The sequence below is a fragment of the Panthera tigris genome, chromosome C2 (assembly GCF_018350195.1).
Source record: "Panthera tigris isolate Pti1 chromosome C2, P.tigris_Pti1_mat1.1, whole genome shotgun sequence".
NCBI lineage: Eukaryota > Metazoa > Chordata > Mammalia > Carnivora > Felidae > Panthera > Panthera tigris.
This window is the reverse complement of record NC_056668.1, coordinates 67,319,826-67,347,208: the sequence shown is the minus strand read 5'-3', so window position 1 is coordinate 67,347,208 and position 27,383 is coordinate 67,319,826. Positions and strand designations below refer to the sequence as shown.

Genomic DNA, 27,383 nt, shown 5'->3' with positions numbered 1-27,383 from the left:
CGGCTACAAGTTTCGGTGCAAACGAGCACCAGGGAAAAGACAAACCTTGCCTTGGGTTTCTCGCTTTCTTCGGAATAAATTTTGTTAGGCGGCGACGCGGACACCTTTGCTCCGTGGTGATTGGCTCCCGGCGGGGGCCTCGCGTTTGTCCAATATGGCGGCGCCCAGTGGCGGTGTGAACTGTGAGGAGTTCGCCGAGTTCCAGGTGATGGGGTTTTCCTCATGTGGCAGGTGTTACCCCCCAGTTGTCCCCGGATCCTGTTCCCTGCTGTGGCCTGGGAGGGCGTGTGGATCAGTTGTGGAAGAAGCGGGCAGTTCAAGGCTCCTTTTCCCAGCCATTGGAGGTCATGGGGGCGCGGGCTTGGCCATAGCGAGGGAGCTCCGTGGGGGTCATGGTTCTCCTTGCGACGCCCAGGCCTTGAGTAACCGTCCCAGGAAACCCAGGAAACGAGTGGTTCCGAGGTGGTAAAACCAAGCTTGGGCCGGGTGGTAGAGATTGTAACAACCTTTGAAGCCATCCCCTGAACTCAGTTCCTAGCCTCTGCCATCCTCCTCCTGCTTTAAGTTGACCACTCGTAGGAGAGAAGAACGTGAAGGAGAACTTATTTACTTGATAAAACAAAATAAAAACTTGGTACAAGTCTTACTGTTTTGATAGGGCAGAACGTTTGGAGTTCTTGAAGGGGCGATTAATTTTAGTACCTGCTGTGGTGCTTCTGCCTTCCTATCCATTACAGGAAATGTAACACTTAAGGAAAATGTATTTTAGGACTAATACCGACCCATGAATTAAAGAAAGGGGTCCGGATTTTAACTAAGTTGCTATGAAAGTTATTTTAATGTAGGTATAAACGTGCTGATGTCTAGATAAAGAGTTGAACTTAAAAAATCACGACCTTACAAATGTATCTTTAAAGATAATGAAAAATAATTTCACGTATCACTGACCTATCTGTAGGAAGTTTTGTTCTATGAGCCATTTTGTAGGGAGTGGTATTCTTGAAGATAACCTCAACAGACTGAATTATTTGACAAACATTATTTGGCCAAAGAAGTTTATGTGGGGTCTTTCCACTTTTTTCGTGCCCTCTTCACCACTTCAGCTCCTCCTCACAACAGATGAGCACAACAGCAGCCAACTTCAAATGTGATCAAAGTGCTGGACAAATACTGATACTTGTAAAAATCTTAAATAAGATAGAAAAAGGTCGTTAGATTATGAAGTATATGGAATATTTAAGATTAACAGGCCTGTTTATGGCCTTGATCTTTCACATTAATTAGTACTATGAATTAATGAGCTCAGATAACTGAGCAATGATAGCCTTAGGTTTACTAGAATGAGCACTGGTTAGGGAGTTAGATGTTCTGGGTTCTAATACAGCTTCTGCCATTAACAGTTTTTGGACCTTGAGCTAATTGCTTAACCACTTAGGAATTAATTTTTGAATCTGCAAAATAAGATTTTGTTAAGTGACATTTAAAACTGCTTCCATCTTTATAATTATTTGAATCTCTAAAACTAAATTTCTTTTTTTAAAATATAATTTATTAAGTTAGCAAATATACAGTGTATACAATGTGCTCTTGGCTTCGGGACTAGATTTCTATGATTCATCGCTTATATACAACACCCAGTGTTCATCCCAACAAGTGCCCTCCTCAGTGCCCATCACCCATTTTCCCCTCTCCCTGCTTCCCCCACCCCCATCAGCCCTCCGTTTATTCTCTGTATTTAAGAGTCTCTTATGGTTTGCCTCCCTCTCTGTTTGAAACTATTTTTTTCCCTTCCCTTCCCTCATGGTCTTCTGTTAAGTTTCTCATATGAGTGAATTCTACATATGAGTGAAAACATATGATATCTTTCTCTGACTGACTTATTTCACTTAGCATAATACCCTCCCGTTCCATCCACATTGCTGTAAATGTCAGGATTCCATTCTTTCTCATTACCAAGTAGTATTCCATTGTATATATAAACCACATCTTCTTTATCCATTCATCAGTTGATGGACATTTGGGCTCTTTCCATAATTTGGCTATTGTTGATGCCATAAACATTGGGGTACATGTGCCCTATGAATCAGCACTGCTGTATCCTTTAGATAAATTCCTAATAGTGCTGTTGCTGGGTCATAGGATAATTCTAATTCTAATTCTAATTCCACACTGTTTTCCAGAGTGGCTACAGTAGTTTGCGTTCCTACCAACAGTGCAAGAGGGTTCCCCATTTCTCCATATCCTCACCAACATCTGCTGTTTCCTGAGTTGTTAATTTTAATGTTTATTTATTTTTGAGAGAGAGACAAAGTGTGAGTGGGGGAGGGGCAGAGAGAGAGGGAGACACAGAATCAGAAGCAGGCTCCAGGCTCTGAACTGACGTGGGGCTCGAACTCATGAACCATGAGATCATGACCTGAGCCGAAGTTAGATGCTTTACTGACTGAGCCACCCAGGTGCTCCCTGAGTTGTTAATTTTAGCCACTCTGACTGGTGTGAAGTGGATCTCAATGTGGGTTTGATTTGCATTTGATTTGATTTGTGGTTTTGATGTGTGTGTTGGCCATCTGGATGTCTTTGGAAAAGTGTCTATTCATGTCTTCTGCACATTAAGAAATGTGCACTGGATTGTTTTTCAGGTGTTGAGTTAAGTTCTTTATAGATTTTGGATGCTAACTCTTTATCCGATATGTCATTTGCAAATAACTTCTCCCATTCTGTCTGTTTGCCTAGTTTTGTTGATTGTTTCCTTTGCAGTGCAGGAGCTTTTTATCTTGATGAGGTCCCAGTAGTTCATTTTTGCTTTTATTTCCCTTGCTTTTGGAGACGTGTCGAACAAGTTGCTGCAGCTGAGGTCAAAGAGGTTGTTGCCTGTTTTCTCCTTTAGGGTTTTTATGGTTTCCTGTCTCACATTTAGGTCTTTCATTATTTTTATGTATGGTGTAAGAAAGTGGTCCAGTTTCATTCTTCTGCATGTTACTGTCCAGTTCCTCCAGCACCATTTTCTAAAGAGACTGTCATTTTTTCCATTGGATACTCTTTCTTGTTTTGTCAAAGACTAGTTGACCAGACGTTTGTGGGTCCAATTCTCTGTTCTATTCCATTGGTTTATGTGTCTGTCTAAAACTAAATTTCAAAGTTATCTGTTAAAAGACCCAATAGTGCTTAGAAAACACCTTTGTTTTTTTCTTTTGGAAGGGCAGATAAGATGTAAGGGGAACAAAAGCTAAATTCTCTTGTAGAACCATTCCATTCACAGAAATAATGTAAATAAAAAGATCATAAAATGAATGTCATTAGTGAAACCTGGGGTAACTTTTTAAATAGTCTTTCTAGGGCTTTTCCAAATGTGTGGTTTATAATGGGGAATACCCTGGGTTAAAAGTCAGAAGATCTGATTTTCCAGAGCTGGCCTTGGCATATCACTTAACTTCATTGTAAATAAATATAAGAACATTTGCCACAACCCTCATAGGCACACATGAACATAAGTGAAGGTAATGTAAAATGTAAAAATTTAGTATAACATTTAGGTTTAGATGAGTTAGGTAAAATTATAAGCTGTGGTTAGCTGGCACACTCACAAATTCTTAATCAAAGATAATATTTTTTAAAGCTGTGAAACCATTATATTTTGTATAGAAGTACCCTAAATGTGAAAAGCACTGCACTGAGTACTGTGGAAGAGAAACAGGAAATCATGTATTTTTATTATAAAGATTTAGGTACTTTTTCCTTAAAATTTTATTATGAAAATGTTCAAATGCTACAGAAAAGTTGAAAGAATTTTACAGTGAATACTTATGTACATCTAGATTCTATAATCAGTGATTTGCTGTATTTACTTTATCACATACTCATCTCAATATATCCATCAGTTCACCTCTTTATTTTTTTGATGCATGTCAGTGGCAGTTGCAAACATCCATATTCTTCACTCCTAAATGTGTCACTGTTCATATCATTAACTAGTATTCAATATTTGTTCACTTTCATTTTGTAAAATTTACATGCAGTGAAATGCACTGATGTTAAGCATACCAGTCTTTTGATATTTACATATACCTGTAGTACAAACTTCCATCAACATAGAGAATAATACCGTCACCTCCAAAAGTTTCTCATGCCCTTCCCAGTCAATCCCAGTCCATACATCCCTCCTCCTCCCCTCTTACAGTGTACTGCTACTATCCTGATTTTTTCCATGTAGGTGCATGTTTTAAAGTTTGAGTCTTTGAAGTATTTTTAGTTTTTGCAGTTCTTACTTTTCTATTATAAAAATTGGACTTAGCCCTCCTGAAAAATATACTGTTTCCAAAATGAAATAAAGTCCAGAAAAGAATGTTTAAAATTGAGTGTCTAGAACTCCATTTGAACACTCATTTAGCAAGAATTTATTGGATGTCATATTAGTCTGCTAGGGCTCCCGTAACAAATTCCACAGACGGGGTGGCTTAAACAACAGAAATTAATTTTTTCACAGTTCTGGAGACTCAGAGTCCAAGATCAAAGTCCTGTTAGGGTTGTTTTCTGATTCATCATCTCTTCCTGGCTTGCATGTTGCAGCCTCATTGCTGTGTTCTCACATGGCCTCTTTGTGCACAAAGAGAGAGATCTCTGGTGTCTCTTCCTTGTATAAGGATATAAGTTCTATAGGATTAGGGCCCCACGCTTATGACCTCATTTAACTTTACCTCCCTATAGACTCTGTCTCCAAATTCAGTGACACTGGGGATTAGGACTTCAACATATGAATTTGGTGTGGTGGAAGACACAATTCAGTGTCTAACAGATACCTGTTAGGTACCAGACACTTGGGGAGACTCAGTGGACAGAAATAAAACAAGGAACATAATGCAAGCAGGGATATAAAACATGTAGAAGATATTTAGAATATGAATAAAATGCTATAAAGGTCAGAGAGATCAAGAGATGGTAATTGAGTTGGGCCTTAGGCAGAACCAGGGGAATTCTAAGTAGAAGGAACAGTATATAGACAGAAAATTTTATGTATCTGGGGGAAATAGCCAATCATTATTGCTGGAATTCAGGATTTACACGGACACAGGAATTATGAAAAAGATAGGAACCAGATTATGGAAGGGCTTGAATGCCAAGTGTGAGATTTGGGAGTCATTTTTGAACAGGGGGCGAAATGGTCAAAGAGATGCTTTAGGAACACTCATCAGTACTGCCACAATCTTTGTTCACACCCTATCATGTCTGCAATTAGCTTTGCAGTCCATCCTTATCTTTAGTCATTTCTTTCTCCAGTATATCCCCCTTCAATCTAATCTCCATGACTTTATACTGTTGTCTTCTAAGTTTTAGAATCTGAACCATGCATCTAATTTCAGGCATCTGTGACCAGGTCTAAACTACTTAACATGACATACAAGACCTTTTAAAACCCAGTCCCAATGTCTTCTCCCTAGTTATATCTCTACCCTCTCTTATTCATGTTTCTCTCTCCCCAACCACTGCCACCTCCAGCATACATTTGAACTCTTCTGTCCAGCCACAGAGGCCTACTGTTCCCTGAATGCATCAAGCTCTTTATCATTTCTGATTTTTTTCCACTGGTTGCCACCCTGAAATCCCTTCTTCCTGACCCTATCTCTGACCCAGTTCATATATCAGCTGAACAAAATAAACTAAGTATTTTTCCCCAGAATGTTTAAGTTTTTGTATTTCTGTTGGGAATATTTATTCATTTATACAGCATTGATTTTGCTAATTAGGTTCGGACAAAATAGACTGTTTTCTAGCATCCATGATGATTCCTTTTGTAACATGTCCAGCTGCTCTCTGGGCCTGGAGGTGCTGGGTGCCAAGAGGGCAAGTCTGTTTCTAGCGTGGGGGGGGGGGGCGGGGAGCATAGTGTGAGCATTGCTATAAAAATGTGGTTTGAGGAGCAGAATCTGAAAAGAGCAGCATGTGAATGGAATCTACTTCTTGGTACCTTCAGGCAGAGGGTGAGAAGGGGAAGGTTAATAAATTCCAGATCATTCTTTGGAGTATATTTTTATTTTACTGTCATGTAATCGACCTTTTACCACTCCCCATATACCCTGCCCAAAATAATTAAAGGAATTTACCTGAGGATCAACCTTAGGAATAGAGTGTAGTATAATTATAGGGGCAATAGAAAGTTTTCTCTACCCCTCCCTACTAAATCTGGGCACTCCTTAAATACCAAAATTGGCCTGTGAGAGGATGAGATTTTCACCACACAATTACAGATAAGACATAAAATGCAATTCTAAGATAAGTGAATAATTTTAAATGGCCAGCCTAAAATTAGAGATTCATGATATGTCAGAATCTCTTCTTGTTTTGAGGAGGATTAAAGATTGGAGAAGCTGGAGACATTACAAAATTTGGAGAGTTACCTTTTCTAATGCTTTGACATTTAGAAGTTAATTAGGGTTCCAGGTCTTATACAAAGATATAGTCTTGAGAGAGCCACTGAACTGTGTGTATTTCTGTATTATCTCTGTGGACTTGTGTTTTATTGTGTATGATGTCTGCCCAGGGATGTCTTCTATATATTTTCTTAGTGAATTTGTGAGAGAGAAAGGGAGGGAATGAGGGAGGATGCCACTGGAGCCAGGCATCAGATATTAGTCTGTAATTCCTTATGAATAATACACATGATTTATTGGGAGCACTTGGGTGTCTGTGTTGACCTTCATTTGCTCTCAGTCTATGAGGCCCAACCAAGCTTTTCTCCAGACCCTTTTGGAGTTGCCTTAAGAACTCTGGCCTTTTTTTGCACTGTAAAGAAATGTGTGCCTAGTGAGGTGTTTTATATTTCTTTTCCTTCTCCCTTTGCAAGTTTGGAAGAAATTCCTTTCTGAATCTTACTCCCCTTGCCCTTTTAGTTTTTTCAGTATCTTTTTTGTGATATTTAAGAATAGCTTATAGTTCTTTTTATCAGTTTAGAAATTGTCATTATATTTTCTCGAATTCAGTACTATCCAGTAGAACTCTTTGTAATGGTGGAAATTTGCACCATCCACTAGCAACATGTGGCTCTTGAGCACTTGAAATGTGGCTAGTGCAACTGAGGTACTAAATTTTAAATTATTTAATTTTAATTAAAATAACCTCATATAACTAGTGTCTACCCTATTAAAACTCAAGTTTTAGATCATATGTTGATGATTCTCTAGCACACAGAAGATTGATGTATTTGAAAATCCACAGTTGTAGGTTCCATTGGTAAGACTGTGAAATTGACTGATTCATTACCTAGTTAATGCAGATAAATTCCCATTGCTTTATAAAACTTAACTGTTTTAATGGAGAGGAATTTGGCTATATAGCTAGTGATAAAACTCAAAACTGGTTAAAGTTCACAGTAAATAAAAATTCCAGGGAATGTCAAGCTATGTAATCTTTTACCTGGATTGCTGTGTCAATCTCCTAACTGATCCTTTTGCATCTACTCCTGTTCCTATCTAATTCATTTTCCACATTTTAATACTTTAACCTAAGCAGTCATTTCAGAATACAGATTTGATCATGTAACCCCACCATACCTAAACACTTCATTGGTTTTCCATTCTCAGGAAAAAGACTAAAATCCTACAATCTGACCTATAGTGGTGGGCCTCAGTTTATACTATGTTTTCTCTTACTGTGTACCGAAGCCACATTAACTTTTTAGTCCATTAAACATTCTATTCAGATGACTTGTTAAGATCACCCAGGATTTCCATCTTGCTAAATCTGAAAGTTAATTTCTGTTCACATTTTTCTTGACTTCTAGGAACATTTAACACAGGTGACCATTCCCCCCCTGAAACTTTTCTTCTGACTTCTGTGATACTAGTTTTTCTCCTGTACTTTAAATGCGAGAGTTCTTTCTTGACCCCCTTCATTCCCAACAGTCTCCTTCAGTGATCTCTTCTCGTCTCATGACTTTTAATAACATCAACTTGTTAATATAACTCTAGCCTTGTTCAGTGTCAGACTGGTATTTTCAACTTTCTATCCAACTTGTCTATGCAGATATTTAAGAAGCATCTGAAACTTAACATGTCCAGAGCAGAACCTTAAAAAAAAAGAATCAAACATTTTTTTGTGTGCAAAAATGCAGTCCTATTCAAAAGGAGAGTTAGTACCATGGATCCCTATATACCCAGCCCTTAACTTCAACAATCAATTCATGGCCACTCTTTTATTTATATTCTGCCACTCACCCCATCCTAATCAGATTATTTTGCAGCACATCCCAGATACCATATCTTTTTTTGTAAGTATTTCAGTCTCTATTTCTAATAGATGATAATTTAAACACACTACCAATATCACATACAATTAACAATAACCCTAAGTATTATCAAATGTCCTTTGAGTTGTAATAGAACTTTGATCTCATTGCTTCCAAATCTTTTCTTCCCTCAGTCTCTCCCCAACATCAGTTAACGGCACTACCATGGATTTAATTTGTTCAGGCCTCAAACCTTGTTTTCTCATTCCTCACCACCAATTCATCAGTTTAGCCTATCTGCTCTATTTTCAAAATATATCCTGAATCCAGCTTCTTCCTAATTCTATTGCTACCTCTCAATCAAACTATCTATCTGTTGCCTAGACTACCATAGTAGTCTGCTAAAGAGTCACCCTGTTTCCATTCTCTTCTCTATAATCCATTCTTCATCTACAGGCGAAGTTATCTTTTAAAAAAATTAATCATGTTATACCATTCCCTTGCCTTAAATCCTGTTGCCTTTAGAACAGAGTCCTTAATTGTTTCCATGGTCTCTGTTGTCCTTCATTTTCTGGTCTCCTCTGACCTCACTTAATACCACTTTTCCCCTTATTCACTTCATATACCCCAGAGTTTGTTCTTGCCTCATCATTTTTGACTTATTCCCCCACATGTTCGTTTAGTTGGCTTATTCATGTCATTCAGTTCTCAGTTTAAATGCTGTATCCTCAGAGAGGCCTTTCTGGATCTCCTTATCCAAAGTGTTAGCCCCTCAGCCCCACTGTCATTCTTCATCCCATTACCTCAGTTTGTTTTCTTTTTCACAGTATTGTTCAATACTGAAATTATCTTGTTTGTTGAGGCACTTGCTTATTACCTGTCTCTCCCTATGAGAATTTTGCTCTTTGAGGGTCAGAACCTTTAGAATGTTAGAATAGTGTTTAGAATGGTGCCTGACACACACTAGACATTACTAAATATTTTTTGAATGAAGAGTGAGTTAATAAATGAACTGTGCTGGGTTCTGAATGCTTCATATGTTTAAAGAAGAAAGATTGCTGAGGACTCTCAGACAAGGAAAGAGTTTTATCTAAAAGGTATAACTTAAATCTTGGCCTCAGAAGATCATTTTGATATAGATAGGAGAAAAGAGAGATTTTTAAAAGAGGTTTCTTTCTTTCTTTCTTTCTTTCTTTCTTTCTTTCTTTCTTTCTTTCTTTCTTTCTTTCTTTCTTTTGAATAGTCAAGTTATAGGTGTGCTGAAGTTGGAAAGGAAGGTTCCTGTCTACTGCTTCTGCTAATTATGTACTTTTTGACACTAAATGGTGCTTCTGCCTTTTGTTTGGAATTTGCCATTCACACATATATCCTCCATTGTACACAAAACACTCAAAGTGGTGGTTGCTTAGTGAATATGTTGATATTATCCCTTAAGAATTCCAACTTATAGAGAATAATAGTACTATTGACAAAAATAGAAAGATACTGGAAGAGGGGATAAGATAATGAAGCTGGTTTTAAACCTGACATTTGCCTGTGTTTTACTAGTCCAAATTATGAGCCTTCTACAAGCTATTTAACTTCTAGATTGAGATCTAGAAAAGGCTATTAAAATACTGATTGAAGATTAATAGACTGATAGGAACAGAATCTAAACTGCAGACTTAGACTGAATGGCTTAAATGGTTATTGTAATTGGAAACACCTAAATGTTCATTATTGGGGAAGTAGTCTTACAGACTGTGACACTTCCACAGGATATTTATGCCACGATTAAAAATATCTTCAAGGCACTTTGAGTAACAAGGGCAAAATGCTCATGGTATAATGTCATAAAAGCAGGACTTTAAAGTGTTACAGAGGACCTCCAGCTGATAAAAATATTCATAGATGTGTACGGAAAAAACTAAAAACATCTTATAACATTAATAATAGTTAACTGTGGATGACTTTTATTTTTTTAAACTTTTTTGCTAGTTTTTCTAAAATGACTTGTAATACTTTAATCATAATAGAAGTTTTTATTTTAACAAATGGATGAAGAAAGAAATGAAGTTGGTTTCAGTCATGGATTTCAGTTTGGCATAGGAAAGATAGGCTGGTATGTTGAAGGAGGCAGAGAATCAAACAAAGTTGCTTTTAATACACTTTAATATTGAATGTTAACTTGTTGGGTGTTTTTAATATATATATTTCTAGCATTATATACTTCTATTTCCCTGATGATTTTTCAGCCATCATGTTTTGCTGGGCTGGGGGGCGGGGAAGAGAATTTAAGAAACAATTAAAAAAGAAAGAGAAGAGTATAGTGCTGGAAACAGTTTGTGTTTTCTGGAGACAGAGCGTACCTGATGTCCAGCCTTTCTCTAGTGACAAGTGAAAAGAAGTACCCTAATCAAAATGTAGAGAGAAGGGACTGTCCTATGTAGGTATTCTCACCAGAGTCTTTTTAAGTCCCCTGCCCTTTTAGTATTATTTTTCTTTTGGTTGGTTTTTTGAGAGTTGGAGCCTTTTCAGGAGGAAGAGATCCGTGGGAAATGTGAGTAGGGTCACTAAGAAAAGGTAAAACTAATTTCTGTTTTGTTCTATGAATAAGAAAGCCATGAAGAGACTTGATTCCTTCTATAGAAGCATGCTTTCTCCTGTACTTCTCCTGTATTTTTGTTACAAAAATAATAAAACAATCATAGTAAAAAGCTAAAAAAAGCAAAAAGCCTAAAAGGTCATAGGTTAATTTCTAAGTGAACCACTACTGAGTATTTCTTATATAGCTTTACAGAATTTTTCCATCTAGTACCACATTTTAGAATGATAGACATAGAGGCAATAGAGCAAGCAATTATGCTGGATTGTTTGGGACAATTTGAGGTAATTGCGTTTAGTAGAAACTTTTGTTGGCTGTATGCTTGGATGGAAAGAGCATACAGTGTTTGCTAAGCATGTGCCACCAGGTGGGGTTTAAAAATGAATTAAAGCAGTCATGACCCTTGAGATGGTCACATTTGAGCCAAGAAAACAGGGTTGGTGCCCATTCTTAGAATTACGATTACATAACCTATTATTCTCATAATAAAGATTTTCCTGTGGTTGCACTAAATTTAGCATGGTTTCTCTACTCCTAACTTACAGGATTGTAAAATATCCAAGAGCTTTATGGATTTTTTTTTGTTTGTTTAAATGTTTCTTTTTTAACACTTAACTTTCAATTCAGGTTATTATTCTTTTATTTTAAATATATATAGGAATTACTCAAGGTGATGAGGACGATTGATGACAGAATAGTACATGAATTAAACACTACGGTTCCAACAGCTTCCTTTGCAGGGAAAATTGATGCAAGCCAAACCTGTAAACAACTTTATGAGTCTGTAAGTGTATCTTTTGAGTCTTTTGTGCTTCCTTTATGCCTTTCTTTGCAGGCAAAATAAGAAACCAATTGACATATAATTAAACTGGATGAAAGTATGACATCTTCATGTTTTCTTGCCTACGTCTGAGGGTGTGTATAAGTTTTGATCTGGTTGCTACAAACTAAGGAAAACGTGTGATCTTATGCACAAGTCTGTGGAAAGATGGTTCTAAGGAATGAGAGCATTTTTTGGCCCCTTCATGGGCAGCCTTTAACTTTAGAAACTTTATGCACCAGGGAACGAAGGAGGAAGTGAAACAGTCAAGTAAAACAGGGAAACAAGAGCAAGGGTTTTGAATGAGTCAGTCCTAAGAAGCCAGACACCTGATACAATGAATTAAAACCTTTTATACTTTCTGTATCTTTTTTCTTCCCTCAATCATCAGGGAGGGGAATAGAAGCATTTGGTAGTTGGGAGAGAAGCCACAGATCTTGTCCTCGTATGAGGCTTTGGGTTCTCAAATATATATTTTTTCATAGACTCTTAAAGAGTTCTTTTGTGTCGCTTTATAATTTCTAAAAACAAAAGGAAATAGTAATGTGGCCAAATATTTTTTTATAATTTACTTACATCTTTTCATTAACTTGGAAGCTAATGTTCAAATGGCATTTGCTTTTCTATGATCTCCCACAAGATTACTATTTGGATTCTTATAAAGAAGATATTACTTAAAACCTAAAATTCTATTTCTCAGTTATGAAAAAAAAGTCAGTTTTATTTATATCAATTAAATTCAAAGCATTAATAATTGCTGATGTTTTTGTCCTGCTTTTATATGAAAGTGTGTTGTTTTATTGAGTGGTTAGGTGATTCTTGTGGCTTGAGAAATTGCAAATCTGTGAACTTTAATGAGTAGAATCCAGTATTGGAAGTAGGGAGCATGAGTCCAAGCCCTATTTTATTTTGAGGTTGTTCACTTAGTTTCTTTGGGTAGCTCTGTCTGAAGAACTAGAAATTTATGATCACTTTAGTGATGCCCCCCTCACTACCCATATAATCTCTAGAAAAGAATCTCACTTGTTTTCATTTATAATCTTTTTTTAACCTAAAGATTTATAGTGTAGGGATTAGCAACATAGATTCCAGATGTAGATTAAGTCCTACCTCTGCTTCTTCCTAGCTGGTAGCCTTGAACATGTCACATAACTTTTTGCCTCAGCTTCCGTATTTGTAAAATAATAACATAATAGTACCTAGTTCATGGGGTTGTTAGAGGATTAACTGAGGTAATATAAAGTGCTAACTGTACTAAATGTTTTATATATAAATGCTTACTGCTTCTATTATTATTGTTGTTATTATTATCCCTTTGTTGCACTAAGATAATCTTGCATATTGGAACCTTTTGTTTTGGATATTTGAGACCTTTCTGTTTTGGATATTCTTGTGTTTGTGTTTGGGTTTTTCTCTGTCTGTATCCTAAAGGGATCCAACAACATGAACATTAGAGGAAGGATTGTTTATCTAGTAATTTTGTGCCAGGGATCAGGCCTGCAGCAGAGTGCCTATGCTAATAAGTACCACTGAGTTCCCTTAGATATTATCTCAGTTAAGAGTGGAGCTCTGTGAAACATCCAAATTGCTTAAGGTTACTTTGACTTCTTTTAGCCCCTGATGGTTCCCTTCTATAGCTGATGAAGAAATGTTTGCACTCTCTAATAATAATCCTTCTTCATAGCAGATGATCAACAAAGTTATTATGAAGTACTAATTGTAGAAATTCCAAATCTTAGAAGAATACTCTTAATGAAAATAATTTCAGTGAGATCCCCTTATTAAAGGGTATCCCTTGAATCTATGATTTTTTTCTAGCTGTACATTATTTATTGTTTATTCTCAAGATAAATGTGAAAATCAATGCTGAACATTAAAAAGTCTGAATTTGGAACAGTGTTTTACAAATGCAAAACAATTACTAGTGTTACAGTGATTGATTTAGGGTAATTTTTAAGGATGTCTCTTTAATATAATGAATCTTTGGAATATATGTTTAAATGATATGCTTCCCCTTGCATCTTTTTGTCAGAAATTCTGGAGAAAGATTTGAAAAACACAAAGGGCCAAGACAAAAACTTACTAACTTTTGTTTTATTTTATTTTTTTATTATTTTTGTAAATTTTTAATAGTTTCTTTTTGAGAGAGAGAGAACACACATAAGCAAGGGAGGGGCAGAGAAAGAGGGAGACACAGAACACAAAACAGGCTCCAGGCTCTGAGCTATTAGCACAGAGCCCTACGCAGGGCTCAAACCCACGAACTGTGAGATCATGACCTGAGCCGAAGTCGGCCACTTAACCGTACTGAGTCACCCAGGCATCCCATGTTGTGTTTAAAAAAAAAATTTTTTTTTAACATTTATTTGTTTTGAGAGACAGAGGGACAGAGCATGAGTGGGGAAGGGGCAGAGAGAGAGAGGGAAACAGAATCCAAAGCAGACTCCAGGCTCTGAGCTGTCAGCACAGAGCCCGATGTGGGGCTTGAACGCAGGAACTGTCAGATGATGACCTGAGCCAAAGTTGGCCGCTTAACCAACTGAGCTACCCAGGAGCCCCCTGTGTTTTGTTTTTAAATGATGGTTAAACCAAGGGTCAGTGTCAGGGTTCTGACAAATGATGTTTCGGAAATTAGAATTTAGTGTAGAGTTAATTTAGAATCAACCTTTGTTCAGGAAAGAAAACACCCAAAAACTATGATCACGAAAAGTGTTAGCATTGTTTCCCTTAAAGGCAAAAAGGATTGTTTTTAAATAATGGTTAAAAGATAGTAGGTGAGGGGCGCCTGAGTGGCTCAGTGGGTTAAGCGGCTGACTTTGGCTCAGGTCAGGATCTCACAGCTCGTGGGTTCCTCGAGTCTGCTTTGGATTCTGTGTCTCCCTCTTTCTCTGCCCCTCACCTGCTTGTGCTCTATCTCTCTCTCTCTCTCAAAAAAATAAATAAACGTTGAAAAAGAAAAAGATAGTAGGTGAAAATTTGACTAAAAGAAGTTCTTAGAGTTTTGGTAAAGTATAATAAAACTGGGAAGTCCTAGATAGACCCCTGTTAGACTAGCTTTGAATCACTCTCTTGCCCCATGCTAAATGCCTTCATTCTGAAATTGCATACCCCAAATCAAAGGAAGTATGGTTATGATATGGTTATTACTCAGGGATTTTCTCCTCTAACCAAAGGAGCTGCTAGTTATCAAGCGTCCTCATTTCTTTGACATGTGTACAGAAAGAAGTCTATGCATATTCCTCTTGCATATGGCTCTTAATTCTGAATTTTCTTGAAGGTTGATCATGAAAGCTAGACTAAAATAATTGATAGTACAGAATAAAAGATGATTTGCTCAGTACTTTCTGTCCATAGGGGAGTGAGTTCACAGTGGGGCTAATCTGAAGGAAAAGTATGCAGGTGAAGGTAGGAGGGTGGTCTTCAGTGAGAAGTGTATCTGCAGGAAAGGGGCCAAGTTAATGAGGGGAACAGTGGAAGAGAGCCTAACCAAGGAAGGAACCTGTGTGGTGGGAGAGGCTGAAAGGAAAATATTGAACATTTTAATAAAATGTACACAATTGGAATTTGATTTTAAAATTCAGATAGAAAAAGTGAAAATACTGTGACAGACTCCTACTTGGTGCTAATGCTATTCCACCAATTATTGGAGCTTTAGACAAAATATTAAAGTGATTAAATAGCATCTGACATCTGAGCAGTGTATTGAGTTATGTTATCCTTAGATTTTAGAGGTAGAAAGGATATTAGCGATTATTTACTCATAATCCATAATTTTGCAAAAGAGGAAACTGAAGCCTGGAAATGTTAATTATTTAGCCAGTCTCATACAGGGAGAGCTTCTTAACTCTAAGTTAGGATGGTTCATTTCTTCTGTTTTGGGAATTTCCCTACCCTCAATGGCTCCTTTCATTTTCTGGAATTATATCTGAAGGAGGAAACAAGTAACAGAAGCAGCGTATTAGCCAATGAAATATAGGCCTTGGACTGTCCTTGTGAATCCTAAACCTTACAATGAAAAAAATTAGCATATTAGAGTAATTTAGTATAGGTGGGGTTAATGCCTCTTAGTTTGATTTTCTTCTCTTCACATAGGTATGATTTATAATCAATGCACTTTTAGTATTGTCGCACTCTAGAAATGCAAAGGTTTTTTTCCTGGTGCATATTAGATCAGTAGTTCTTAACTGCAGGGTCCTGAGATGATCATTTAAGAGATATATTTCAAATAACTTAGGAAGAATGCTTATAGGATGGTTTAGTCCTGTGTTTTATATACAAATATGTATAATAGTTAGGTTATTCCTAGTATAACTCATTAGCACAGCATTAACATATTCTCTTCAGAGGGAAGAAGGAATGATATAACATGATTAATTAGATGGAGGAAGTTAACACCTAAATTTTAGTTGGAAGTGAACCACCTTTGTTTGTGTTCCACTAATTATAATGGCAATTGCATAGTGCTTGCTTCAGCAGCACATATACTATAATGGCGATTACATATTATTTTAGTACTTTGCTTTTACTCTCCCCCAGGTTTATGGGGCGTCATCAGAATTTGGCTATGATCATGGGAGTGTGTTCAAATAATGATCATCAAACTTCGTAAATGAAGAAAATAAATGCAAATTGTTGTATTGGATTTGTTATATAAAGATGAAACTTAGTAAAGAATTGCCCTGCCAGATGTCCTTTCAGTTGGCACACACAGTTGATGGAGCCAATAATCTGTACTTCATATACAATTTTCCCATATTAATACTTTAAAGTCTTGAAAAGGGCTCTGTCTTGCATAGGTGAACATTCTTTGTTTTTCTTTAGTGTAACGAATTCCTTCTCTACATCACTTACTTCATAATTTCTTGCACTTAGTGACAACACAAGGCTGAAAAAACCAATGAAAGGACAAAAAAAAAGAGGAAGAATAGCAGCAGTGGCCCCGAAGGTGTGTGAGGGTGGGTAGAGGGTAGAACACAAGGGATGGAATACTGGGGACAGTAATGTAGGGAGAAGGGACTGAAATGAAAAGTCCTGTGTGGGGAATGCAGGAAGAGGAGTGGGAAATCCCAGAAGTATATGGAAGGAGGAAGACAACCGACCTCATACTTTACACCATGAGAGGTGTTTCCTTTGATCTGTTTTTTGGTGATTTAACTGGTTCAGCACAATTTTCTCTTCCATAGATTCAGTTTTTAAAAATTGTTTTAGAACTATTATATTTCTGTAGCCTAAAAATAAGGATTTTTTAAAAACCACTACAATGTAAAAAATTGGTATGATTTTTCTCTATTGTTCCTTTGTTCCTTTAGTTGATGGAAGCTCATGCCAGCAGGGACAGAGTCATAAAAAATTGTATAGCTCAGACCTCAGCAGTAGTAAAACACCTCCGAGAAGAGAGAGAAAAGAATTTGGATGATTTAACGTTATTAAAGCAACTTAGGAAAGAACAGACAAAGGTAAGTTGAATAAGCTTTAAATTTCTGAGCAAAAGATTTTCAAAATAGCTGTCAAAATAAATTTAGCTATCAAAATAAAGACAATTTTTTAACACCTTATTTATTTATTGAGAGAGAGAAAGCATAAGCAGGGGAGGGGCAGAGAGAGAGAGAGTGACAGGATCTGAAGCAGACTCTGTACTGACAGCTCAGAACCTGGAGCCTACATCATACTCTGTGTGTCCCTCTCTCTGCCCCTCCCCTACTCACGCTCTGTCTCGCTCTCTCTCTCAAAAACAAATGTTATAAAAAAAAAAAAAAAAGAAAAAGAAATGGTCATTACTTTAAAAAAAAAAAGGACCAGGGACGCCTGGGTGGCTCAGTCTGTTGAGTGTCCAACTTCAGCTCAGGTCATGATCTCACAGCTCATGAGTTCGAGCCCCGCGTCAGGCTCTGTGCTGACAGCTTGGAGCCTGGAGCTTGCTTTGGATTCTGTGTCTCCCTCTCTCTCTGCCCCTAACCCACTCGCATCCTGTCTCTGTCTCTCAAAAATAAATAAACATTTAAAAAAAAAAAAAAAAGGGACCAGATTAATACTTCATTTTTAGTGGGCTTAATTTTATTACATTTAGAAATTAGTTGGTATGTTAATTTGTATTTCATGAATATATGCAGTGTAGTAGCTTTAGCTTAAAGAAACATGTAATCATATTTTCTTTCCGTTTTTTTATATAGTATACTGTTAAATATAACAAAGGATATCCTTATATATAAAAGGATTAACACAGACCAACACCACATCAGAAAATCTAGGGAAATCATATCTGTATCTATGTTTAAAGGCTTGACTTAAGAATAAACTTTTTTAGGGGCACCTGGGTGGCTCAGTCGGTTGGGCGTCCAACTTTGGCTCAGGTCATGATCTTGTGGTTAGTGGGTTCGGGCCCCATGTTGGGCTCTGTGCTGACGGCTCAGAGCCTGAAGCCTGCTTCAAATTCTGTGTCTCCTCCTCTCTCTGCCCTCCCCATGTTCATGCTCTGTCTCGCTCTGTCTCTCAATAATAAATACACATAAAAAAAAAAAAAAAAAGAATGAACTTTTTTAACGTATTTACATTTTGAGAATATTTACTTCTGGTTTCGTCTGTAGAAATTTGCTGAAATGCAATACAAATATTTTCAGAATATTACTCTCTTTAGCTATAAAAGTATAGTATTATTTGAATATAACCAGGTACACTAGAACCACATTATAATTTATTTCCCTACACAAAGAAGTTACTATGGATCTTTGGTTCTTTTTGGACACTTTTTTGTTTCCACTTCATTTCCCAGCCTTGCAGTTTTCACTTTTAAGAAAACAGCAAGTGTCCACTGAGTGATATGTCAGAGGAAGCCTTTTTTCCTCAAAGTCAGCTGTAATGTAGATAGGGTGTGCACCTCAGAGTATAAGAAATGGAACAGGACTGTTCCTTTATAGCCCTTAATGGTGACATGTCAAGAAAACATTTGAAATGTGTGCCATATTTTATTAAGTGGAACTCATTGCTGTCTTCTTTTGTGGGGAGCTGCTTAAAGAGTGACTTTTTATTTTGATATAATTTCAAACTTATGGTAAAGTTGCAATAGTACGGGGAACTCACTTATACCCTTTACCTATATTCACCTATTGTTTGCATTTTGCCCCACCTGCTTTGCGATACATTCTCTCCACCCTCCCCTCCTTCTGCCTCCTCCTTCCCTCCTTTCCTGTTTCCTCCCCTTTCTACCTCACATAGGCATTTTTATTTACTGAATCATTTGGCGAGAATGTTGGGTACAATGTTCCTTTGCTCCTTACATACGTTGGTGATTTCCTAAGAAGAAGGGCTTTTTCCTATATGACCACTGAGCAATGATCAAAATCATGTCTGTATTTCAAGGTGGCACAGTAGGTGACTTGCTGACTGGGTGACTGAAAATCCAGTATGGGACAAAATTGTGTTTTTCATTACTGAACAGTCATGAGGTCTGCCCTTTGTTTAGTAGATGTAGCCAAGCTTTGAAAAGGGGACTTACCATCACTCTCCAGCCTATATTCTTGTAGCTGCCCGCAGGTGAGTGTGTGCACTTGCTCAGTCATCCCAGGGCTGCACCATGTCTTACTGGATTCAACCACCGTCTTCATGGCTCTCTTTGTTCATGACGACTGCTTCAGTCCTGTATTCCACATCTGCTCATTCATCTGGCAGTGGTGGGGTCCTCAGACAGTGAACTTAATGCTGTAATGGTCATCTTAGTCATGGTTTATGAAGGCTTGTAGATAATTTCTATAAAGCTGGTTAAAATCTAGTTATTTTGGATTTTGTATTTCAACAGACTCTTGAAGGTTTTGACAAAGAAAACTACAGGGCAGGGCTATGATATCAGAAACTGAAAACTCACTATTTGCAGATTACATCAGACAAACACTACAATTACTCCTGTTAGTGGAGAACAAAGTTCAGAACCACTGAGTCCTTGGGAGTGATTTGTTATGTAATTGATCCACCCTCATCTCTGCCCTTCAGCCTCTAGGGCCCAGAGAAAATCACCAGGGTGACCATTGCAAGGAGTAGTTTTAGAAACCAGTAAGCAAGTTACAAAAGGTAGCTTTCTAGTCAGATACTGTGTAGGACTAGAGGGTGACTGTGAATAGTACTTAACCAAATAAGAAAGCTTGAATTTTTTTTAATTTTCAAGCTTTCTTCATTTTCATGAAGATTATGGAATCAGAAAGAGAACTCTTAGAGATGTTCCAGGTCTACGTCTTCATTTTTTTGAATGAGAGAACTACAACTCAGGTACTAACTGATATCCCCAGCTAGTAAGTGGTAGAGCTGGGACTTTAACCCATGTCTTCTGACTCTGGATTCAGTGCTTTTACATTAAACTGTGACTGATAGTCAAATTCTGACTACTGTAGAGAACATACTTTATTCATATGCAGAGATGCCAGTCTAAAAGTCCCCAGTTCTTTCCCTGAGTCCTTAACTCAGAAAAAGCACATTCCTTGCTGGAACTGTGTAACTGCTGTCACCTATTGTCACCTATTCAAACTTCCTTTGAAAGGAAGTTTACCTGTTTAAGACCTAGAGCCTCAAAACAACCATCTCTCAGGGAGCATTTTGTTGGTGGCACTGAAATTGTATTAGAAGTTGGTTGTAATATCTGAAGCATTCAAGAATAGAGAAAACATGGGTTATAAAGGCAGGTGGCCCTAATGAAATGAATCTCTTCTACCACTTGGTGGCTTTGTAAACTTGTAAATTAATTGCTCTGAAATAATCTGATTTTTGGTTTGTAAAATGTAGTTGAGATTTCTTTATTTTTAGAGATGAGGATTAAATGATATCATGTGTGTAAGAGCCAGCATATTACCTAATGTACTTAGTAGTTGTTTTCCTTTCCTTTTTGAGACTCTGGGACCCCATATTTTTTTACATTAATCCTCCTTACAATATCTTGGAACCATTGGTTTCTACTTTTTGTTTAATCACTACTTACGGGGGTAGGGGAGGAGGAGTATGCAAATCCTCTGTAGCAGTGGCATTCTCTTTTTGGAAGTTGTAATTATTCAGAGATTTTCTTATATATTGTGAAAATCTGCCTCCCTGTAGCATGTGATTATTGTTCCTTAATCTTCACTCTGCAAGTATGTAGGAGAAGTCTAAAACCATTTCTCCGTGACCTGCCCGTAAATATTTGTGAGCAGTTATGAAGACTGTCCTAGTGGCATGTCGTGACCCTGTTTTTTGATTGAGTTTACTTCTTTGGCACTCAGTCCAGGCTTTGACAGAGCAGTGAACCCTCAATAATTTCTGGTCCATGTAGCTGATTAAAATCTGAGGTTGCTTTGATGTCAGCAGATGGGCTTCTTCAGGCTCGTTACTACTTTACAGAACAAGACTGGTTGTCAGAAATGCAGTCCTTCCTCTCATTCTAGTTTGAGTCCTATGTACCTGACTATACTCTGACACCAGTTCTGAGTCTAGCAGAGGACTTTACAAGGAGCCATTGGATCAGTACTAAGTTCCTATCTTACTAGTGTTACATGCACATTGCTTAAACATCCTGCCTGAACTCTGCTCCTAACTGGTCAGATTCATTGGCTTGGGTCCCTGACTCATGGTTGCCTAGATCTTGTCTGGCTCTCTGGTATTTTGTTCCCAAATCTCCTGGCTTGAGTCTTAACTTTGGCCTGAGGAAATCATCCTGGTTTTAACCTCTTGGCTGCTTCAATCTGTAGTTCATGCTTTTTGTCCTACTTTTCCTGAATAGTTTCAAGCCTTCTTCCTGGAACTAGCAAGCTTCTTTCAAGTTTCTCCCACTAGAAGTGACTAGGAGTATGATGCCCCCCGCCACCCCCCCCCCTCCTCCATCTGGGCCTGGCAATGGAATTGGCTACTTTTCTGATAGAGTAATTAGGTTGGCAGTTATCAGGGAAGTTAGAAAGACTGTAGCATTAGTATCAGACCTCTGGCTGCATGCTCAAGGTGTGGAAAACTCAGGCCTTTCTAGATCATTTGGGCCTTAGATATTCCCCTTCTTTCTCTGTTTTTCTTCTTGATTCTTTTTTCTTTATCCAAATCAGGTTGCCACCTCCTCCTTTTTATTCCTCTGTGCTGTCTTTATAAATCTGTATTATAGGATCAATAACTAGAACTAGAATTATTGAGTTCAAGGACATGTGAATTTATGTTTTTATAAATCTTACCAAATTGCCCTCCATAGAGGTTGCAACAATATATACTCCTACTAAAAATGTGTATGAGTGTATCTTTTCCCATACTCTCACTAGTAGTAGGTTTTATCAGAGGTACTCATTTTTAAAAATTTTTGTCATATTATGGCTTGATTTGCATTTTTCATACATTACTAACATTCTATATTTAAAAAATGTTTATTGGCCATTTGTGTTCCTGTTGTGAACTACCTGGACATTTGATTTTTTTTTTTTGGAGCTCTCAAGGTGAGGGGCACCTGGGTGGCTCAGTCTGTTAAGCACTCAACTCTTGATTTCCACTCAGGTCATGATCTCACGATTTGTGAGTTTGAGCTCCACATTCAGCTCTGTGCTGACAGCATGGAGTCTGCTTGGGATTCTCTCTCTGCCCCTTCCCTGCTCGAACTTTCTCTCTCTCTCCCTCTCTCTCTCAAAATAAATAAATAAACGTAAAAATAAAGCTCTCAAGGTGATTATAATATGCTTGAGAACCACTACTTAACAAGATTTAATAGCAGATTAGATACCAGAAGAATGGGCTGTGTCCAAGATCTAGCCCAGGTGATACCACTAATGAAGAATGGAGGCGCAGTAGCTGCTTTTATTAGGAAACTATAAATAGAATTTGGTTTTAGTTCTTCAATTTGAATTTTCATAACTCCAACTTTTTTTTTCTTTTTAACAGTTGAAATGGATGCAGTCAGAATTGAATGTTGAAGAAGTTGTAAATGACAGGAGCTGGAAGGTATTAAATAATGCTGTCTTGGAGCGAACTATGAGGGAAACTGAACTAACAAAGGGAAACCAAGGGAGGGGGGTAAGGAGTCCCTCAGGGCTCTCAAGAGAATAGACATCCTTCATTTATAAGCAGCTGAAAGTTTTAACCTTGAGAAGGGTGCAGTTGGCATCCAAATAAAGCCACCGTATAAAAATCAACTTTATAGTCGTATGTTAGTTTTTATGACATGTCATGGTAACAGAATTGGAGACATTTTGTATGTTTCCTAATACTAATAATGGGCATATTTGTTATTTAGGGTTATTACTAGTTAACTCAGAACCTTCAATGGCCTTATTTGTTAAAACCAGCCTTTTTGAGGCCCATTGGTTTGCATAAATTTTTATATCATTAGCTACCCTTCACAGTGACTTGCTTTCTGACATACCTGATCGTGAAACTTATTTGTACATAACTTTACTGATACCTGATAATAGAGCTTTTTATGGCTGCTAGGTTCACATGTTCCTTATTGCTGCCTGCACAGTTCTGAATAGGAATTAGATTGGAGAACCAGGATTCGAGGATCAAAAAATCACAAAATGCTGACTTTAGTTGTATGAAATGGTATATCTATATACCCTTCTCTAAAATTTCAAAGATTTCCAAAGGGAAAAATCTATGAAATCTGAAAGAATGAGCTGAAAATTCTGTTTTATCCTTTGAAATTAAGCAATGGAATGAGATTAAACACAGAGAGACGTTAACTGAACCCAAACTAGAATGTACCAACTTATAGAGCTGTGAATAAATTGCAAAATACAAATTGATTTTCTTTGCTATATCACTTTTCTTTATTTTGTCCTCTTTGACAAGATTTCCTATTCCTGCTCTTTCTACTAACATGAGAAGGTGTTTGCTACTTGAAAGATTTTGGCGATATTTGTCCATTTATGTTCTACAGAGAGATAATATTTATTCTTGGGATGGGATAGGGGAGGGGTACAATGAATATCTGATTTGAAAAACCCAGTGGAGAGGTTGGTATATGTCAAATGTAGTGGGAAGAGTGAAGCATTTTTAGATTTGATACTAGTTTTAAAGAAAATATACTCCATCCAGTCTACAAAAACCCAAGTTGTCTACTAGATTTTAAAAAAAGAAAATGTAAGCTGTGGTGCAGTAAGCCAGCAAAAGTTATGAAGGCATTTAGGAAAAAGATTTGGAGAAGCTTGGCCAAGTCATACATGTCCCAAACATTGTGCCAAGGCCACCAATCTAAAGCCTCGCCTGGTTTGAGCATTGAGAACTTGAGGGAAATGTCAGGACTGGTAACTGACAAGAGATGAACTGTAAGACGAAAGGGCCAGAGAGAGTATATTTAATTTCTGCATTTTTTTTCTTTTATTTGTGAGTTAACACATATCAAAGAGGATATAACATGTAGAATGTAAGGAATATTAATAAAATGAACACTCTTGTATCTTCCACCCAGCTTAAGAGATTGAATAATACCAGTACCATGAAATCTCCCTATGTAGACTTTTCTTTTATCTTTTATTTTTATGGTAGTCCACAGTGGCCAATATAGGTTGGGGTGTGTGTGTGTGTGTGTGTGTGTGTGTGTGTGTGTGTGTGTGTGTGTATTTTAACCTTAAAAATGATTTGTTCCTTGGAGCGCCTGGGTGGCTCAGTCGGTTAAGAGGCCGACTTCGGCTCAGGTCATGATCTTGCGGTCCGTGAGTTCGAGCCCCGCGTCGGGCTCTGTGCTGACAGCTCAGAGCCTGGAGCCTGTTTCAGATTCTGTGTCTCCCTCTCTCTGACCCTCCCCCGTTCATGCTCTGTCTCTCTCTGTCTCAAAAATAAATAAATGTTAAAAAATTTAAAAAAAATGATTTGTTCCTTATGTCATTGAAGTATGAAGGTAAATTCTAAGAAGAAATGCTTTTAGATTTTTATAATTTTTTATTTGGGCACTTAAAATTTTTAGACATGATTAAATATTTTTAAATATTAAAGGATATATGGTAAAAATTCTACCTCTCATTTCTCCCTTTCAGCCACCTCCTTTCCTTTCCTTCTAAAAGGATGATATTTACTTTTAGATATTTGCACAATTCTAAATTTATGGATGTATATACACACACACACATTTTCCTGTTTGTTATAGAGAGGTGTTACTGTCCACACTTTTTTTTTTCCTTAATATATCTTGGAGATCTTTTCAAATCAGAACATACAGAGCTTCCTTATTCTTTTTTATATTTGCATTATATTCCATTGAATGGCTGTACTAAAATTTTTATTTAACACAGCCCCATATTGACAGGCACTGAGTATAGAATGTTCTCTTAACATTTATGATACATAATTTGTTTAGGTTTTTAGAAAGAAAGTTAAATAGGGGCGCCTGGGTGGCTCAGTCGGTTAAGCGGCCGACTTCAGCCTAGGTCATGATCTCGCGATTCGTGAGTTTGAGCCTCACATCGAGCTCTGTGCTGACAGCTCAGAGCCTGGAGCCTGCTTCAAATTCTGTGTCTCCCTCTCTCTGCCCCTCCCCTGCTCATGCTCTGTCTCTCTCTGTCATTCAAAAGTAAATAAATGTTAAAAAAAGTTTTTAAAAAAGCGAGTTAAATAGATCAAACATTTTATAAATTTACATAGTTTAGCAAAAGATTGATTTCCCTTTAAGTATACCTACTTGTGAGAAGGATCTGGTACTCTTTTAGAAAATCACAGCAGATATCTAAATAAAATCTACATTATAAAAAGGAAAAAAGCTTTATCATAAACTTATTTTTAGATATTTTTGTTTAACTGCACAAAATATGTCCAGAATATGGAATGAAAATGTTTGCTAGTTACTATTACTCAATAAGCTAGCTTGTGATGATTTTTTCCTTGAATAATAGGAATTTTATTTAAAAGTTAAAATTGTCTTATAAATGGACTTCAAAACCTTCTGTATTTTTAGCACCTATAAGTTAGTTTGAACTGCTGAGGAAACTTCTCTGTTCCCTAAATCTGTTGACCTGGGATAAAAATGGTTTTGTCCTCCTGAACCATGCTAAATTTAATTTAGTTCCAGGCTTGATTTATACAAGATGGCTCAATGACCTTTGTTTCTGTTTAAATATTTTAGGTGTTTAATGAACGCTGCCGAATTCACTTCAAGCCTCCAAAGAATGAATAAAAAGATACTTTTTTATAAAAGGACCGGGACATCTCATAAGAGCTAAGCATGACAGATATCAACAAGGTGGGCTTCCTAGGATGATTTCTGAGCCAACAGTCCAAGACCTTTTGTTGATTTCAGCCCCACTTAGCCAAGACCTTAAGTACAAATAATTCTGATAATTATGGAAAAATCAACTGCTATTTTATACTGATTCTGTAAAAAAAAAAAAAAAATGTTTTGTAACTATTAAAATAATTTTCTGACTCAGTGTACATATTTATTTGATTGTTTTCCAAGTTGAGATCATAAGTTCTTAGAATTTAAATATGGTTTCAGTGTCTGATTTTATTTGTATTATACCTTTTTGATTTTTACAAATTTATTGCCAAGAATGTGGGCCTTTTTTGGTCACTGATAATTTTATCTTTTTATTTATGTTTGTGGGGTTTATTGCTCCCATTAAGTAAGAGGGCAATATTATAAGCTGGAAACTGTCCAAAGAAACTTTCTTTTGATACCTTAACTTGTTTTCATATGCAAAAACTAATTTTGGGTGGAATTTTCCTGGAGACAATATTTCTATGGATAATGAAAACTGTAAAATAAATCTGGGAAAGGCAGAGGAGGTCTTGCATGATAGTATTCAAATGAGTCAGTAAACCTATCATTGTAGAATTCAATTATTGCAGGAAAAGCACTTTCTAGTACAGGATGACTTTATTAGTTTTCTGTTGCTGCTTAACAAATTACCACAGTTTAGCAGTGTAAAATCACATACTGTTTATCTGTTTACAGTTCTGTAGGTCACAAGTCCAGGACTGGGTTCTCTGCTTGGGGTCACATAGGCTGAAATCAAGTCAGGTAGGCTGGGCTCTTGTTTGGCGCCTCTACAGAGAGAATGTGTTTCTAGGCTTATTCAGTTTGTTGGCAGAATTCAGATCCTTGTGGGTGTAGGACTCATGTCCCCATTTCCTTGCTATTATCATAGGCCACTCTAAGTTCCTAGAAACTACCCACAGTTTTTGGCACATGGTCCACTCCTTCTAGCTAGCAATAGTGCATTGAATTCATCTCATTCTTGGAATCTGACTTCCTGTTTTGCTATAAACCAGACAAATTCTGCTTTCAAAAGGTCTATGTGATTAGATTAGGCTTGCTCTGACAATCTTCTTTTGACCCAAAGTCAAATGATTATAGCCTTAATCATACCTGCAAATCCTTTTTGCCAAGTAAGGTAACATCACAGATGTAATATCTGATGTTCACAGTCTTAAAGGATTAGAGTGGGACATCTTGGAGAGCTATTTTAGGATTCTGCCTACCATAATGATTTAAACAAGCCATCTGGCTCTGGCACAGTTAGATTGACCAACTGGGTTGTAGGTAGGCATGTGTGTTGTGTGTGTGGACCCTCATCAGATTATGCATTTAGAAGTGAGCAATAAAGGTAAAAGTGCTCACCGTTCTTTCAACAGATGTTTTGAGCACTTACTGTGTGCGTCAGATACCATCTTAAGTGTTGGGGATATTAATAAAATCCACTTTTGTGGAGATTATAATCTAGTCTTCTTAATAAGGAAAAGTGTCTTAGGACCAGCAGTATAAAAGATTTTCTATAGGACTTAAAGTGAATGGTGCCTGACAGAAAGCTGATGTTTAATTTTGTTTTCTTGCATTTATATCTTTC

General features: G+C 37.1%; 1 protein-coding gene across 2 annotated transcripts; it reads left to right on the top strand.

The window, feature by feature from the left end:
• The first annotated feature begins 154 nt into the window (after positions 1-154).
• On the top strand, positions 155-25,823 carry MIX23 (mitochondrial matrix import factor 23). 2 transcript variants are annotated; one of them, XM_042956397.1, is made up of 6 exons: positions 11,467-11,586; positions 16,495-16,567; positions 16,932-17,078; positions 19,798-19,878; positions 22,486-22,545; positions 25,661-25,823. In XM_042956397.1, exons 1-6 carry the CDS (start codon positions 11,552-11,554, stop codon positions 25,709-25,711), a joined length of 447 nt encoding a protein of 148 aa, XP_042812331.1. In that variant the 5' UTR covers positions 11,467-11,551; the 3' UTR covers positions 25,712-25,823. The 2 variants fall into 2 exon arrangements, with proteins under 2 accessions (XP_007098379.1, XP_042812331.1); XM_007098317.3 differs by lacking the exons at positions 16,495-16,567; positions 19,798-19,878 and adding an exon at positions 155-205 and having other exon boundaries at positions 11,461-11,586.
• Positions 25,824-27,383: the final 1,560 nt, after the last annotated feature.